At 50.9% G+C, this 17,791-nt stretch overlaps 2 protein-coding genes across 5 annotated transcripts in view; one reads left to right on the top strand and one right to left on the bottom strand.

Annotated features, from left to right (window-relative positions):
* Nucleotides 1–3,031, top strand: part of NRAP (nebulin related anchoring protein) — a 64,381-nt gene extending 61,350 nt beyond the window's left edge. For 3 of the 4 annotated variants that reach the window (XM_069460402.1, XM_069460403.1, XM_069460401.1), the window contains 3 exons: nt 590–901; nt 1,637–1,768; nt 2,342–3,031. In XM_069460402.1, the coding sequence (XP_069316503.1) occupies nt 590–901; nt 1,637–1,768; nt 2,342–2,446 (549 nt within the window). In that variant the 3' untranslated portion in view covers nt 2,447–3,031. The other variant, XM_069460404.1, reaches the window with a different exon arrangement.
* HABP2 (hyaluronan binding protein 2) overlaps nt 2,451–17,791 on the bottom strand; it is a 30,580-nt gene continuing 15,239 nt past the window's right edge. The window contains exons 3-13 of the mRNA XM_069460405.1: nt 15,694–15,807; nt 14,337–14,444; nt 12,744–12,860; nt 12,001–12,120; nt 11,329–11,500; nt 10,130–10,227; nt 8,806–9,046; nt 7,570–7,712; nt 6,695–6,829; nt 5,144–5,289; nt 2,451–3,190 (exon numbers count right to left, since the gene is read on the bottom strand). Of these exons, the coding sequence (XP_069316506.1) occupies nt 3,026–3,190; nt 5,144–5,289; nt 6,695–6,829; nt 7,570–7,712; nt 8,806–9,046; nt 10,130–10,227; nt 11,329–11,500; nt 12,001–12,120; nt 12,744–12,860; nt 14,337–14,444; nt 15,694–15,807 (1,559 nt within the window). The 3' untranslated portion in view covers nt 2,451–3,025. The remainder of the gene's footprint in view (nt 3,191–5,143; nt 5,290–6,694; nt 6,830–7,569; nt 7,713–8,805; nt 9,047–10,129; nt 10,228–11,328; nt 11,501–12,000; nt 12,121–12,743; nt 12,861–14,336; nt 14,445–15,693; nt 15,808–17,791) is intronic.

Here is a 17,791-nt window from a genome sequence, read left to right as displayed (position 1 = left end):
GTGAAGGCCCGTTTGGGTGTTATCAAATGCACGTGGTACTACTACACCCTAGTCACATGCAGGACCACGTATTGCTCTTTAATGCGTTGTAAATTTAAAAAGCAAAACACAACGAAAGTGGTCCGTCACTGTAGATGGTTTGAGGAGCCCTGGACTAGGTCTCTGAAAGCTGGAAGGAATCGAAGGCAGAGTGGCTGCGTGAGAACGGGCACACTTCTCTTCCTGTTGGAGTGTTCATCCCAGCAGCAACTCCAGTAGCCTCCACACAGTGGGCACGAGCTGGCGCCAGACAGGAAGCTCAGCCCTTGTTTGGTTGAATCCTCTCAACACCCCTGGGTAGGGGGCAGTAGATCGTTTTCCCACTTTATCAGATGGGGAAACTGAGGCTCAGAGGGAGACTCAGTAACTGGCCCAAGGCTACACAGCTAGGTCTGCTTAAACCCAAAGCTTGTGCCCTTAACCCATTCTGGAGCCTCCTGCTGAGAATCCCGTGGGCTGGCCCGGGGCGAGGTGGGCACCTGTGATGCACACCTGTGATGCACACCTGTGATGCACACCTGTGATGCACCTCTGCTGCTCCAACTTGCAGTTCCGGTACAAAGAGGCTTTCCTGCGGGACCGGGGCCTGCAGATTGGGTACCGCAGCATCCACGACGACCCACGGATGAGGCATTTCTTCAACGCCAGCAGACTTCAGAGTGACAATGAGTACAAAAAGGACTTTGCCAAGAATCGGTCCCAGTTCCACAGCTGCACAGACCAGCCCGGCTTCCTTCAGGCCAAGAGGAGCCAGCAGCTGGCCAGCGACGTGCATTATAGGCAGCCCCTGCCCCAGCCCAGCTGCGACCCCGAGCAGCTGGGCCTGAAGCACGCGCAGAAGGCTCACCAGCTGCAGAGTGATGTGAGCCGCCTTCCCCTAGTGTCTCTTCCATAGTCCCACGTACCATGTTCCCCTATCTGGGAAGCCAGGCTGAGTTAGAATCCAAGACCCCTAACACTTTGGTGCCGGAGGAATGATAACAGTAACTACCGTTTCTTGCTTCTGTATAGTGGGCCGGGCTCTGTGCCAAATGCTTTCTAAGCATTGTGCCACATAACAAGACAACCCCAGTACTGCCCCATTTTACAGATGAGGAACCTGTGGCTCAGAGAGGTTAAGTAACTTATTCAAGATCACACAGCAAATACTGGCAGGCCTGAGATATGAACCCTGTTTGATTTGATGTGAGAGCCCAGGCTCTTGCTGGCTATGCTGCACTGCTTCCAAGGGGTCTCAGTAGTTACCTAACCCAGCCCTTGCCCTTTCCCTGGGAAGAAACTAAAGCCCGGAGAAGGGAAGTGACTTCCCTAAGGCCACAGAGTAAGTTCAGGTAGGAACAGGTGTCCCCTCCCTGCCCCACTGCAGCTCCCATCCCTTGAATGAGACAAGTGCAAGGAACAGCAGTGTGCTGGCCCAGCCCACAGCACATGGTGTCCTCCACGTCCAGGAGCTCCTGCTGAAGGAGGATTTGCTCCCCTCGCTCTGGCTTTACTTTAGCATATTCCCATCTTGTGGCTGCCTTTTTAGTCCTGTCTACTCCGTGGTCAAGCCACCCCAGACCCTGCTAACATGATCCTCTTGCCTCCTTTCTCCAAGGTCAAGTACAAATCAGACTTGAACCTGACCAGAGGTATTGGCTGGACCCCTCCTGGCTCCTACAAAGTGGAAATGGCTCGGCGGGCAGCAGAACTGGCCAACGCAAGGGGCCTGGGTCTCCGGGGGGCTTACGTGAGTAGCAAGCTGCCAACCCACCCTGGCTTGCAAGGCCACGGGGAAAGACAAACTCGTTGTTTCTTTTCAAAGTTTATTTTTGGCCAAAGGTCAGCTAGCTCTAAAGAAGTGTGAAATGCAGCTCAAGCAAGGCGCCTAATTTCATGGGTCTGAGATGACCAGGCAGATGACACACGGGTTAAACTTCCTGCAGGGTTTTCTCTGAAGTCACAGCTATTAGTTCTGCAGAGGCAAACCTACCGGGGCGACATCAATCCCGGGCCAGGGCAGCCCAGGCTGTGCTGACTGCTTGCTCGTTACATTCTCGGAAAGGGTCAGGGACTCGCTGGCTACCACCGTCTGCATTTTGAACCCTACTTTGTTCAGGAGAAAGATGCCCTGTCTAAATGAGGGACTGGCTTTGTTTCTTTCTCATTCTTGCCTTGAGAATCCTTTCTCCTGGGGAGGGTGGAGGAGGGGAGCGGGAGGGGGAGTGTGAGCATGTGCAAAGCTCCCGGGGCGTCTTAGCATGTCCCGTGGGAGCAGGATGGAGCTTCCTTTGCACTCAAGGGGGCTGTTTGATTTCTGCAGGGGGGGCCGGAGGCAGTGCAGGCTGGAGATCAGCAGATGGGGGAGGTGAACCCGGATGCCATGGAGATTCTGCACGTCAAAAGGAAGAGGGCTCTGCCCTTGTGAGTGAGCAGTGTCCACCCTGATTCTTTGAGAGGGAAGCCAGCGGAGAGGACGTTTGCCGCCTGAGACATGCTGTAGATGGTGCGGTTCGGGCGAGCTGTGAAAATGGCCCACGAGCCCACCCAGATCTGCCGTTATTAAAATAACAACTCTGAAAGCAAATGGAGAATGTTGTGCTTTTGGTCCTCTCTCGGATACCGAGCTGCGGTTGGCTGGTTCTGTCGAGTACCTCCAGTGTCTGGGATGAGGAATAAAGGTGTGAAGGTGACTCCCACTGGTGCCGGGCAATCTGTAGTCCGAGTTTGCAAATGTCCCAGGTGGAGGCAGTCTCTGTGAACACTGATTTTCTAGAAGGTACCGTTGTTTCAAGGGAAGCAAACATAATGTATTTGTGTGGATTCCATCGTTCCTTGGGCTACCCGGGCAGGCAGATGGGGCACATGTTGGTCCAGGAGGGCCCAGGCCAGGTCGTCTCTGCTAGTGCATGGACACTTCACTCCCAGGGGTGTCTGTGGCTGCCCAGGAGGCGTCCCCTTGTCTGTGTGTGAGGAGGATGGGCTCTGAGGTTCAGAAGACAGGACCTTAGAAGCCATTCTCCCTTTGGATGGTGGCCTTGATCCAACTCAGGAACTTGGTCACTTGGGTGTACACCCCTGGCTTCTGCCCACATCCCAGACCCCAGCTCACGATGCCATAGACGTAGTAGGTGCCATCCTTCTCACAGGTCAGAGGGCCTCCAGAGTCACCCTAAGGGAAACAGAGGCACAAGTTCAGCCTTGTGAACCAGAATATACTTGGAGATGTCTCCATCTCTCCCCAGGGGGTGCTTCTCTGGAAAGCAGTGGCAAGGCCCTTCCTGTGTGTCACATGGTGCAAGACTCTGGAGAGAGAGAAGCTGATACTGTCCTCTGTCCCCAAGTCTGTGAGGGCTTGGCAGAGAAGCCACAGGGCTGCACTTCCCGACTCTTAGTCATACCGATATTTACTGTGCATTCTCAGGGGCCCTTGACTTGCTCCTTCGAGCAGCCGACCGGGGTTGGCACCCTGCTGGAGGAAGCCCTCCCAGGGCCAGCAGGGCACACACAGGTGAGGGGGATGGAGACCCAGAGGCAGCATGACCTAAGTGTTCAGCACAGTCTATGGGGACCTTCTGGGCTGCAAACCGGGCCCTGCTGATTGCCAGACATGTGGCCTAGGGGCTCAGTGTCTCACATCGTAAACTGTGGATAGTATTAGATGTCCCTTCCACCAGGGCTCTTGTGCAGATTGTTAGTAAAGTGCATAGAATAGAATAGTGCCGGTGAGCCCTCCACTGAGTGGGAGGATGATGATGGTGAGGATAGCTGTCAGACACTTCTACTTAAGCACTACAACTGGTAGGTTTTTTAAAAAATGAATTCTCTTTTTTGATCTTATCCATAACCTTACGATCTTATGGATATGTTCCATTTCATAGATTAGGCATCTGAGGTTAGAGAATTACTTTGGTGATTGAAAAAGGTCACAAGGTAAGAGACAGGACCAGGTTTCAAACGCACAACTGTTCCCAAAACCTGCAAGTGAAACCCTTGAATTGTCTAGGGAATTGAACGATCTCTGTTACTACTCATCTTCCAGAAGCTTAGGGAAAATTGCATGTATCTGGCCATGCCCCTCCTCTGAGCATGTGTGGCCCCTTGGGAAGGGACGGGGGTTCCCAGGAGAGCCACAAACCCTGGAGACACAGCCCTCGATTTCCCATCCCAACGTGGGCTCAAAGCCAGCAAAACATTGCTGGGTCCCACTGTAGGGAGGTTCCATCAGGGAGCCAGGATGTGAATGTGGACGCCTTGGGTTTTCCAGGACAGTTGGATGGTTTATAAAGACAATAGGCAGAAAATTCTGAGTCTGAGAAGGATGCACCCTGTGTGGTGTGACCCCTGCAGAGACAGGGGTGATGGGAAGTGGGCTTTGCCTTGGGGCTGGGGCCTGAGGTCACTTTAGCACCAGCTGATGAAGCCACCACCTTCTCCCCCATCGTCTCTGAGTTGCCACAGGCCTCAGCAGCTTGGGCTTCCCAAAGTCCTAGACCAGGGAGAATGTCAGGCAGGCCCCAGGCCACAGGGCTGCTTAGTTTGCTGGGGCCAGGTCACTCTCTCTCCCCATCCCACATACACACACAAGTCCTAGTGATCAGTTAATATTATTGTGAAATCTCTAGGCCTTACATCTTTTTCCTTCTAACCACTGGTTTTCTGGACAGTTCCCTGTTGACTGTGATTTTCAGACACGTTGCCCAACACAGACGCCAGAAGCAGCTTCTTCGTATTTGAACACGGCGGAGCAACGTGGCAGAGGCTGTGGTGTCCCACAGCCCTCGTTGTTCAAATTCTAGCCCTGCCACTCACCATCCCGTCGCTCTAGGCCAAGGTGACTTCTGTAAGCATCTGTACAATGGTGATAATGACGTCCCCCCTGCCAGAGGGTGCTGAGAGTTAAAGTAGATAATGTAGGCAAAGTGGCCGCTGTGGTCATTCTGCTGAGTCATCCTGGACTGACATGGATCCACATGCCGGGGACAGATGCGCCCTGCCTGTGCCTTCGCTCTATGGCAGGTAGACTCTGACACCGGCTCCCAGCCCAGGGCTGTGAGGGGCCTCTGTGCCCGGGGTCACGTCCTGTAAGCCTCTCCTCCTCCCAGCACCATTTGGAGTCTCTGACCTGGCAGGTGTCTCGCCCAGGTTTCTGAAGGTTTCCCGCACAGATCATGCTGTCGTCGATCAGGTGGTTGTAGAGTCGGCGGGAGTTGCACAGACTGTTGGCGATCAGCTTGACTTTGGCATCCAGGAGTTGGCGGGACTCATCCCCTGTGGGGCAGAGAACAGAGCCATTACTGTGGGGACCAAGGTGGCACTGACTTCATCAGAAACTGTCAGTAGTAAGGAGCAGGCCACCAGCTCTGAGCTCAGGAAAAGAGTTTTTCTGAGGCACAGGTGGAAACAGCTCATCTCCAGCCGTCACCATGCTCATGCAGACCTGCAATGCTGCATTGGCCATGACGGACCAGGACCATTTATTCCCTTCTCTGTCCCCCCAGCTAGACCATGAAGTTTGGGGGGACAGAGAGGGTATCGTAACCATTTTTTAATTTCCCATGACTAACAGAAGGGCTGGCACAGAGTAGATTCTTAGTGAGTGGATGGATGGGTGGGTGATGCCCTGGTGCACTCGGTTGTCTGCTTCCTAGAGCAGGCATCCCCCTCTAAAGATGATGAAATCAATCAAGACACGTCACGGACTTTGAACATAAAGTCTTAGAGGCCTATTGATGGAAAACAAAATAATGCTAACCTGAGGCCCCGTAAGATTCCCATCTGAGACATCAGCGCACTGGCCAGACCCCCCTTGAGCCGAGCAGGGGTGGGAAGGTTCGGGTGGCCCACGAGGACGATGGCTACAGAGAGTTTTCTGGCTGACCCGAAATCAAATTTGCCAGCAATCTCCTTTCCCAAAAGCCTCTGACAAATTTGTATGCTACATTTTACTTTCTTCATGAATGTAGACCTATTTAGAGTGATCCTTGCTGTCCATTCTTAAAGACAAGATTTGGGAAGGAAGAGAAATACATTTTGAGTATTTGGGAAAGACTTGAAATACCCTTCTGAATTTTTTTCTAGTAGAAAATATAGTCTTGCCAGTACTATGAGGAAAGTAACCCTTTGGTTACTGTTTTAGATAAGACCACATCCTAAAGACAAATCAATAGCTTGATTTAACAACATTTTATAGCACATCTACCATGGAAATCCCTGACCAAAGTGCTGTGGGACAGACGGAGATGAGACCCGACCCCCGACCCCCCCCAGGGGCTCAGTTAATGAATATCTCTGTAGGAGTCTGTCATTTCCCGTGATCATGATTCCTAATCTAGGAGGTGATTATTGGGAAACTAAAACTCAGTTGTTCAAGCGACAAAGCCGAGAATCTAATGCAAGTCTGTCTGACTCCAAAATTTATGTTCCTCCCAGAATATCCTCTTTCTAATCTGCCTAGGCGAGGAGTGAGGGCCCCATGGGTTCAGGGTCAGTGCTCGATGAACTTCAAGCATCTAGGGGTAGGGGCCAGGGACAGGCAGGTGAAGAGATTTAACTAGAGCTTCAACGATGAGGCAGATGCTTTGTTTTGATAATGCATTTTGAATATAACATGTCAAGTTCTCCTCTGGTTGATGCCGCTCGCCTAAGTCGTGGGAGAGGGCATGGCTGGACTCACCGGTTTCTGTAACACCCCAGCCAGAGATGTGGCACTCAGTCCCAGAGGGAAAGGGACCGTCCGGCAGACAAACGGTCTTCACGTATTTGGACTCCAGAGCACAGTGACCATCCACTGGCTTTAACTTGAGCAAAGCTAGGTGGGAGAGAGAGGAAATGGGTGTGACGTTGCTGCTTTGTCAGAGAAGCGTCAGCTTCCACTTGCTTCGGAAGGTGTAGCAAATCCCTCTCCCCACCCCCACCTGAAAAACTTCTTCCTCAGTCATTGCATTTTTTGAACTTCCGCCTGGGGAGGAGTAACACTTCAGGCTGAGAGTAATATCAAGAAATAATAACTGAGTTTGAAATAATTTCTAATCCATTTGTTAAAAAACAGCCTGTAAGTTTAAAAAGAGCTACTGAGGAAGGAGAGAGAGGGAGGGGTCCCGGGAAGGGAGGAATGCGGTATAGACCGGAGCGGCCAGGAGCTTAAGAGCATCCTTGCCTCTGCACCCAAGCACTCACCAGGTGTCAGGTGTGTCTGCACGCACATCACTGAACACGCGGGAGGCTGAGAGTGGCGCATCAGTGTCCCCATTATACAGAAGAGAAAACAGAGGCCCAGGGAGGAGACCAGCTCCTGGCTATAAAGTAGGGGGCTGGGATTCAGAGCCAAGCTCTTTCCACAGCGCAATATCCCCAGCCTCTCTTCCTCTCCGTTTAAAAGTGTGTGCCCATTTATCCACAGCATCAACACACGCCCTTAAGCACTAAAAACCCCGGGAATACATACTCTCCCATACAGGATCTACAAGGGACCAAAATGATCAAGAACACCTTCTAGAACCAAACCTCAGGTTCAAGACCCGCAGGAGATCCATGAGAGAGGAGACTTGCCAATATCATTGTGGGGAATCTCATCTGTTTCATGGTAGGAGCTGTGCTTGAATATCTTCTCTACCCCGAAGATCTGCTCGTGGAATTCTGTCTTTTTCAGGTCCTGGTCTCCCAGCACCACTTTTAGATATCTAGCTTTTTCTCTACAAGATAAGAAAATAAGATGGTCAGGAAATAGCCCTGGGATGTGAGAGACCTAAGCCAACCCCCGACTCTGCTCCTGGTGGGTTGTGTGACCTTTGGTAAAGCCCCCGACCTTCTGTAGCCTCGGCATCCTCATCCGTAACCTTTGTCTCGCTCGCAGAACCTGCCGTGGGGTCCAGATAATATCAGGGAGCTGCTTTATTAACGGAAGCAAGCTCCAAATGTAACATTTACCCCACTTTTTGGGAGACCTCCCGTTCTCCCTGGGCCTGGCAAAAGAACAGCCATTGCCGTCTTGGACAGATCTTCTAAAACCCCTTGGTAGATGCTCACGTTTGCTTGCTCAGTCTCTCTTGGGAGCACCTCTCTAGAATCCCAGAAGAAATCATTTCATAACAAGGTGGACTGGAAGACCTTCAAGGCCACCTCTGAAACCTGGGCTTCGTGGGAGCAGCCCCGGCCATGAGCACAGGGAACTTGGAGGAGGGCGTGACTCCTTAGCTCCCCAGAAGGTACTTGCTTCTCTGCGGCACCCAGGAGACCCGACTGAAGACACCTGACCCAAAAGGCTCCTTGGTGATGGCAGCAGACAGTGGAGCAGGACTAAGGAGGTCAGGGGAGCAGACAGACCGGGATTGACATCTCATTTGCCCGCTTACTTTCCACGTGACTTCAGGCAAGGTGCCAAACCTTCCCAAGACTCAGGGCTCTCACTTATGAAAAGGGAGTAACAGTACACTCTTTCTCTCCACAGGTATTTAGTGTACACTTGCCATGTACAAAGAGACCTGCTCGAGGCACTGGAGATGCCACAATTTATAATAATAAAACAGATCAAACCCCCTGCCCTCCCTTGGCTCGTCTTCCAGTAGGTGGTTGAGGATTAAATGTCGTATGACACACGCAGTGCCCGTGGTGAGCATTCTAGACACAGTCGCTGTTTTCCGTCTGGCTTTAAGGAGCCACTTTTTTGCCCTTGGAGCGAGGTCGACCCCTCAGTCCTGCCAGAGCTACCAAGATGCTGCTCAGCGAGGAAGGAGAGGGCACCGCTGTACTCTCGTCACCCCGGCCCCGCCCCCAGCGGGCACCTACTCAGTGCAGTGGGCGGCAGTGAGCACCCAGCAGGGGTGTACCAGCGACCCCCCGCAGAAGTGGCCCCGGGGCCTGGAGACGGTCTGGATCGACACCTGCCACGGGTGCTTGCCTGCCGTGCTCTTGAAGCCTCCGTAGATCCTCTTGACCTGACTCTGCGCCGTCTCGGTCCTCCCGCAGGAGTCAAACCCCAGGGGCTTGGCCAAGGGCTCAGTCGGGCTTTCCTCCAGGTAGGCGCCGCCTGCGGGACACAGAAAGACAGATCACTCTACTCAGCCTCCCTCGGGCCCCTCAGAAGGACCCGGGCAGAGGTACGACTCGGAGTCCAGCCATGAGCAAGGCGCTGGGGCAGAGAAGACTGCACGGGTGCACACTGGGTGGGCACGAAGTAGGTGCACAAATGTTATTTGTTGAATATATTCATTAATATAAAGCAGGTCTAGGGAATTAGCAAGGAAGATTTTTTTCCTCATTTCCAAGTGTGTTATTCCTAGGATTGACATGTGTACACGCATATCAGTATGAATGTAAGTATATAAATCCATCACTGGGTATGTACTTAGCTATTCACTAATGCAGACACATATTGGGGGGGTTCAGTGTAAATGGTTGGATATCCAGATGAAGTAGGTTAGATAAGACATTTGCACAGCTGACTGTGGTGCAAAGGAGAGAGCAATAAGTGTTTTGTGGGCAGTGCCTTGATCCATTCCTTGGGGTTTGTAAGGAGGAAGAGACAACACTTCACTTGAGAGATCAAGGAGGACTTCCTGGAGGAGGGGATACTTGAGTTGGTTCTCCAAGAATGGGTGGATATGGACAAGAGCAGATATGGGATGGAGTATTATGACAGAGGCAACCGTAAGAGCAAAGACACAGATGTGAAACTGTTCAGGGAGGGAATCCCATTGGTCAGAGTGGGAGGGTGCATTGTTCCAGGTGTGGGCACAGAGGAGGCCAGGGCAGACTGGGAGGAAGACTGTGAGGCTGGAGGGGGCTGAGAGGCCTGAGAGGCCGTGGGGGCTCAGCCAATGTTTGATCACCACTGTACACCCAGGGCCCGGCACAGTGTCTGGCACACCACGGACTTGGAGTCGGGAAACATGAGTTCACAGCTGGCCCACCTGGCCCAAGCTTACAGAGGTCTCCAGGCTGCGTAGCATCCTGAGGGGAGCAGAGGGCTGGGAGTTGGGTGGGTGCTGGGATGGGAATTGTTAAAGCAGGTGTGGGGGAAGGTGGGGTAGGGGGGTGGGGTGCCAGGGATGTCACTCTATGGATCTGCAACCTCCCCAGCCCCGGGGACTTTGTACAGCCACACCCTCACCTTGGGCTGAGCAGGCCAAGACTTCGCAGTACTCCCATTCCACCTTTTCACTGCTAACTTTAACATAGCACCAGGGCTTTTGGTCTCCATCTGGGTTTCTAAAACATAAAACAAAAGAACTCAGGACCAAGGCGTAGTGAACCCACTGGATCTCATTAAAGGACCTGTGTACAAGAGGTGCCAGTCTCTTGTGCCCCTTCTGGGACCACATTCCTTTTGAATCCTCCAACAGGTTAGCAAACCTTGGCATAGAGGGGTGGTCATAGTTTCTTGGCAAAACTTTAACTTCCAGAGGAGAATCCCAAGGACCAGGAAATAGTTCACAAGCCTTGTGCCAGATCCATGGGACGTATCAAATTGTTTGTGGGAAAAGAAACAAGATCCTTACAGAAGACCCTTCTTTGTCAGGGAAGTAAAGTGGCCACCGAAACATGGTGAGCGTAGGGTTCCTCTGAGAACGGAAGGGGGTTCCTCTGAGAGAGGTCGCCAGGAGGCTTCCTGAATTCAGCTCCATGAAGGGAAGAACTCGCGATGAGTGCAAGTGGAAGGTGACTAGTGTTTTGTGCAAGGAAAATCCTCTTGTTTATGGGGCCAGTTTAAAGCCATTGCAAAGGACCCCTGCCCCCGATATGCAACTCTGCTAAGTCATTGGCCTTGGTTAGACAATCTGCAGTAGAACAGCAGAGGGGTCTGCAGGCCACAGAAGCGGAGGAAGGTAGCTAGCGTCATCACCAGGGAGGGTGACGGCATTGTCCTTACATGGGAAAACCTGAACATCCTCAGGGCAGAGACTGTAATGCCCAACAGACATTCCATTTGCTCCTCTGCATTTCTGCCTTGAAGTTACATGGGGCCCCGTCACTATTTCTGACCAATGAAATACGTGTGGGGAGATGATGTCCCACTTCTAGGTTGAGGTAGTAAAAAAGTGATGCTCTGTTTTCCAGTCTCTTCTTGTCCTTCTGAATCTGTGGAGCTGAATCCCCAATCGTCACCACCACCAACCCACATGACACAGGGAGCATTAGTAAGAAATAAACTTTGATGTATTTGAGCCACGGAGATTTGGGAATTGTTTGTTATAGCAGCATCACCTCACCTGTCATGTGTAGGAAAATCTTCCTAGAAAGAAGGCTGATGACTTTCAATGATCTGCTTCAAAATCAAGGACTGAGCACAGGGAAGAAGGTAATTTTTACCTGCAGAAGTTGTGCTCCCCAATGCCATGAGACTCAGCATTCTCCATAAACACGTTGTAATTCTCCTGCAAGAGGAGGGGGGAGTTCCAGTGAAGGCACGTGCGCTGGTTGACTGTCGTGCTCACTTGCCCTCGGTAAGAGGAGCCGTCGCCAACATAGCAGTCACCCGGACCTCGGAGAGAGAAGGCAGGGACGTGAGAACTGGTAGCAGCGGCCATGCTGCTCCCAACACGGGCTTGGCGGGCGGGCGTATCAAGGGGTGTTAGGCTTGGGCCTGAATATTTATCCCCCTGAAATTTCACCACAAAGTTTTAGACACAAGGTGCTTGAATGTTCCACATTCCACCCTGCTTCAAAACATGAAATATAGTGGTTGTGGGAGGTGGGAGCTTAATTCCTTAATTCCGGCTCACACAAGAACCGGTGGAGGCTGGGCTGAGGCCCAGGGATGCCCCGGTGGTTTGCTTTGGCTACTGTGTATCTCAGTTTATTACTTTCTCTACACAGAGAAAGACACACCCCACGGCCCCAGGTTGGAAGGCTGAGGCAATAGTAGAGTTTGGGAAACTTAACTTGAACCGCATTCTGGCAACAAAACCCAAACAGAAAAGGATTCCACAGGCCTCACTTGTGGGCCTGAGTTTCTGATGAAAGGGTGGCAGAGACTCGTACCTACTTCGCAGAATCTGCCCCTGAAGAGGTCAGGACAGGAGCAGGAGAATTTGGATCTCCGCTTATTCCGGGAGCAGGTGCCGCCATTCCGGCAGGGGTTTGGCCTGCACACGGGAGCCACTGTGGACACAGGGAAGGGGCCGGGAAGGCGCTTCAGAGGGAGTTGCAGCCTCCATCTGAGATGACGAGGAGATACTGGTGGCTCTCTTCTGGTGTCCATCCTTGCACAAAGGATGGGTCACCCAAGGGTAAGACAGACCCACTGACACTCTAGTACACATGAGCCTTAGGTTGAACTGTGGCTCTGCCCCGTGATAGCCACGTGACCATGAGCACATTAGTGAACCTCTCTAAGTTTCAGTTCCTTCGTTGGTAAAACTCTTCCTTGCTGTGTTTCTGGGAAAATGCCAGAGAGAATGCAAATCTCCTGGGACTGAGTCTGACTCGTAGTCGTGAATCAATATGTATTAATTCCCCTGTGTGGCCCCCTCTCGGGAACGAGCAGGACCTACTTCCTGGAGGAAGTGAGTTTCAGGATGATTCTTTTTAGACGGGAAGGGACACAGATCAGTCAATTCCCACTGGGCTCTCCAGGGATGCTGAACTTTAGAAATCCTAGTGAAAAGGGCCATCTTGGATGCCACAAAAACACCAGATGCATCTGGACTTCCACACGATAGGATGCAGGGACCCCAGGCACGACCGAGGGCAGAGAAAGCACAGGAGGGGCCTCCACCACTCACCTATGGAACAGTGAGAACCCATGTAAGGGTGTTTGCAGGCACAGCGGTAGTAGGGAGGACTTTGGGTGATGAGGCAATGGCCCCGGCCACACGGGTTGTTCTTGCAATTGTTTTGCACTGTAAGAGATCCATCGAGACACAGGGACAAAACACAGAACATTATTTGGGGCCCATTTTATGCAGAGGGATACCTGTGCAGTGCTTTTGGGGGTGGGGGTGGCTGTCAGAGCACACGTGGCCTTGTCCGTGGTGCTGAAATGCCACGCTACACCAGCACAAGGCTTCTCACCTTCTCTCTTATTCTCAAGTCATGGGTGATGCCTTCCCATGTTCCTTCCAGTGCTCATAATCCTAATGTTTCTATCTTAATGAAAGCGTTGATAATTTTTACACCTCAGCCAAAAGAGTCTCAATTTTAGTCTCTCCATTTTACGGCTGATTTCATATTCCATTCACAGTTTTGTCTTTCTTCTGAGAAGTTGAAGGATGAGCCCAGATGTTATGTTTATACCCAATGTCCCCTACCATCTTGAAACATTCACCGAAGGCATTGAAGGATTGGAAATGGACGGATCCTAGCAATTTGGGAGGTCAAGGTGGGAGGATCACTTGAGGTAAGGAATTTGAGACCAGCCTGAGAAAGAGCGAGACCCCCTTCTCTACTAAAAATAGAAAAAAAAATTAGCTGGGCAACTAAAATAGAAACAAAAAAATTAGCCAGTGTAGTGGTGTAGTCCCAGCTACTTGGGAGGCTGAGGCAGGAGGATTGCTTGAGCCCAGGAGTTTGAGGTTGCCACAGCACTCTAGCCCAGGCAAAAGAGCAAGACTCTGTTTCATTAAAAAGAAAGAAAGAAAGAACAAAGAAAGAAAGAAAATGGAAGGAATAAGTGAGAAGGGTACAGTGGAAAGAAGTCAACCACAAAGCCCTATATATACATAAGACCCTCCCTGGCCCCCACCCCAGGTTAGATGGTTACCAGATTGGAAAGAATCCAGTCTCTGTCTAGGGGTTCACTTAGCCCATACAAGTTTTACTCTGGATAATTTATCCCATAGCCTCATGTCATGCCCACAAGAGCTCACTAAAGGCAGACACAGTGAGGATAGCAGGATGAAGGAGCACGGGCTGGGAGTCAGGCACCAGGGCTCTAATTTCTGCTCTACACTAACTGTAATAGCTGTGTGACCATGGGCAGGTCCCCTGCAATCTCTGGGCTCCTTTTCTCTAACTGGGTTGAGCCTAATGTGCCCTGAGATCCTTCCTGCTCTCCCATTTGAGGACACTATTTTTCTGTTGTAGTTACTCAAACACACTAAACACAAAGGCCTGAGTTTGGAACACATGTTGGTTAGAGTCCAGCTCTTATCCCCTCTTGGCCTCAGTCTTCTCATCTGTAGAATGGACATACTAGTTCTTTCTCTCAGTGCAGGGGTGAGGATCCCGCAGAGGAATCCCCTGTGCAGGATACAATATGTGCAGCTCTAATGTTTTCCATGGGAATCACTCTGCTCTTCCTTACCCCTAGAGTTGGAGGAGGAACTGCCTCTTGTTTAACTCAGAGGGAAGAGTGAAACTAGTGAAGATGCACTCACCGTTCTGACACCTGTTCCCAGAGAAAGGGTCCAGGCAGCTGCACGTGAAGGTCCTCCCGTCCGTGACGCAGTCCCCGCCGTGTTTACAGGGGTTGGGCTGGCACGCATCTAGGACACATGGGCAGAAGTCAGTGTTGGTAAGGGACCACAGGTGAGAAGTCCCCACTTGTTCATCTAAATTCAGTCTCCTGGCCCAAATGAGAGAGGAACTCTAAAGCCAGTGACTGGGAAAGGAGGAAAACATATATTGTCCTTAAAGTGCAAGAAAAACTGCAGTCACCAGACCAGAGAGAGGGATTCGGATTAGTAAGAGGAGAGGCGAGAAGAAATCGTGGCTGTCTCCCCTCGGCCTGGCTTCGGATGGGACCTTTCTCATTGAGAAACTCCCCTTTTCCCTCATCTGTGTTTCTCTCCTCCCAGTCTTGCTGGGAGTGCCACGGGGTCTGTCTCTGATGCTGAAGGCATTTCACAAGCCTGAAGACCTCCCCTACTTCCAGTGCCCAGGGGTGGAGGTCAGGATTGGGGAAAGAAAACCCACCCCTAATGAAACACGAGCTTTCTGAACATCAGGAGAGAAGACCAAAGGCAAGAGGGTGACAGAAGAATCGGCGGCGAGGAGGAAATGACCCAGTGGCCTTCATCTTTCTTCAACTACTTGTTCAGTTAGATTTTGTCATATTTCATCTGTGCCTTTGGCTTTTCATGGTTGTCTGAATGGATCTTCCCTTGGGGAATTCTTTATCCTTCTGTTCACACACATTGCTCTTTGGTTCAGGAACTAGGATCCCTGGGCCCGGCTCTTGTTTTGATGGTTCTTTCTGATGTTCCCCGATGCCCTGTATCTTGGCCCTGCCTTCCAGGCCACTTCGCACAGTTACACAGCTTTTATTCCAGCTGCTAAGTGCTTCGCATTCCTTCTCCTGGTTTAGTCACGTGGCCTTGCTTGGACCCAGCTTCTTATTTTCCTTTCTGTCCCATTTCTTGGGTAAAGAAGCCACAAAAACAAAAACAAGCATGGTAGAAGCACGCGTGAGTACACACACACACACACACACACACACAGCCCCTAACAGCTGTGGAAAGCGTCTAAAGAGTGACAAGTGAAAGAGAAACACAGCAAAGGCAGAAGGGAAGGAAAGCCCCAAAGCCAAACTCCTGAACGCTGCAGGCTGATGCTCGACACCGAAGCAGACTCCTCGGCATACTTAGGACCTGACCCGTGACCTAAGCGTTATTTTATGACGCTGATCAGAGAAGAGAAGAGAGAGGGACCCTTGCAAATGGTCACACGTGCACCTCCCCTGAGGACGTGCTGCCCTCCTCCCCAGAGGGCCCCTGAGACAGACTGGGGACCTACCGTCCTCTTCGTAGTACCAGTCAGGATTGTCAGGCTGGGTAGGTGAGGTACTGATGTGCTCTTCCTCATCGTAATATTCGTAGCTGTGCACATCGTGGTTGCCACCAGCCCAACCTGCAGGGGTGGGAACAGGACACAGAAAGCCCAATCACTAGACTCAAATAGGTCAGCATTTTAAGTAGTCAAACACCTTTTCCCCAAAGAGTTCACAGTCCTCAAGGAGGAATCCTGTGTCTATCCAGCTCCTCACACCAACAGGGGTGGATAGGAGGGGTTTAGGCTTTGTGCCTTTTCATCTGGGGGATGTTATGACCCAGCAAGACAGTGTTGGCATTTGGCAGAGTCAAGAGCACCTGATTAGAAATGGGGAGAAGAAGTCGAGTCCTGGCTTTCCGCTCCCTGCAACCTTGGATAAGCCACTTGTATTCTTGGTGCCCGGTTTTCTCATCTCTCAACAGCAGGCAGAGGATGGGGGCTAGCAGGTCTCCAGGGTCCTATAGAGTGTCTGCCCAGGGTCACATCACATGACACCTGAGTGCCTGGTTGGGTGGTTCTGTGAACAATATTTCTTGATGGGACTTCATTAGTCTTCTTAGCTTAATGACATCAAAGAAACTCTTCACTTTCCTTTTGGTCTTGACATCAAACTGCTCCCAAGCTGTATCTATAGAGTCATTTTAACAGGTACTATTTACTGAGCCTTTAGCATGTCAGGTCCTGTCCTAAGCACTTTACATGCACCATTTTATTTCACCTTCATAAGAATCTAGAAGTTGTATTAGTCAGTCACTGTATTTTAAGTTGAGAAACCTGAGGCTGAATGAGGTTGAGTAACTTGGCCAAGGTCACATAGCTAATAAATGGCAGGATGTGAACTAAGGCGGTTTGTCTCCATGAAACCACTAAATTCCACTAGCTCCACTGCAATACTCAACTGCTTCGACTGGCACCTTACATTGCCTTGGATACCTCCACACTCACCTCAGGAAAATGTGGCCAACCATCCCCGTGGAATACACAGCCTGCTAATTAGGAATCGCCCAAGGACAACCTCAAGAAAGTTCATGGATCTTGCCCACTGAAAGAGAAGACAGCGTGTGGAGTTGCCCACAGCTGTGAACCTCGTGCTGGGCCAGTCACTGGGAAAAGCAGGTGTGGGCAAGGCTGGACTCAAGCGCTTTGCTCTCTGGGGCCCTGGGAGATGCTGGTAGCTCTGCGGCTGGTAGTTTTGTGGAAGTTTGGCGTTTGAAGAAAGTTGGGTTGATTTTGCTCCCTCCAGCTGGTGGGAGTATGGCAAGTGTGCAAGCTGAAGCTGGGAGGAAGCTGTCCGGAGTTGCATATGCTAATGAGGCAGGAGCACACGCAGATAGCTGACTTGAAAAGGCACTCCTACGGAGCCAGCCGGTGGCTGGGAGGATGGCAGTTCACCGCAGCCTGATTATCAACCACATTATCTTACTCGTCTCTCAGTCATTCTGTTATGGTCTTTATCTCTTTGGCTTTTGAAAAATCGACTTTTGCACAATGGCTGTTTCATATTTCCCATTAAAATGGAACTATCTTTTTATTTCTTTTTTGAATACGCCAACTCTGGTTCCTTGCCAAAGTTTCACCTCATTTATCACAGTGTCAAGTCAAGACTGCCTTTGCTTGCTCATTATTTCTCCGGAGCTGCTTTTCCCCACTCTGAAGATGCTCCTGGGGGAGGCCACCTTTGCAGGGATGAGGATCTAGGTTGAAGATAAGGCTATTGTCTTCCTGGAGCAAATAAAGTTTCCTTCCATCTAGCACGATAAAGCAGGGAGAGTGAGGAAGTGAGGGGAAGAAAATGTTTTTCTGGGTTTGACATGAAAGATTTCAGACTGACATTTGGGAGAGACAATGGGGTTTGGTAATGAGATGATCGCATCGCTTATTTATTTCTTTTTCTTTGGAGAAGTTATTTTTGTTTTTCCAACAGGTGTTTATAGATAAGTGCACTTCAGTTTGCTCCTGTAGTTTCTCCTGTTTCTCCCACAGGTTGGGGGTCAGACAGGCTAATCTTGGCTAGGTCATTAAAAATTACTCCTTTTGCAGATATTTGGAAATGGGGAAGATT

The sequence above is a fragment of the Eulemur rufifrons genome, chromosome 28, assembly GCF_041146395.1.
Source record: "Eulemur rufifrons isolate Redbay chromosome 28, OSU_ERuf_1, whole genome shotgun sequence".
In the NCBI taxonomy this organism is placed as follows: domain Eukaryota; kingdom Metazoa; phylum Chordata; class Mammalia; order Primates; family Lemuridae; genus Eulemur; species Eulemur rufifrons.
This window is presented reverse-complemented; position numbering and strand designations above follow the sequence as displayed.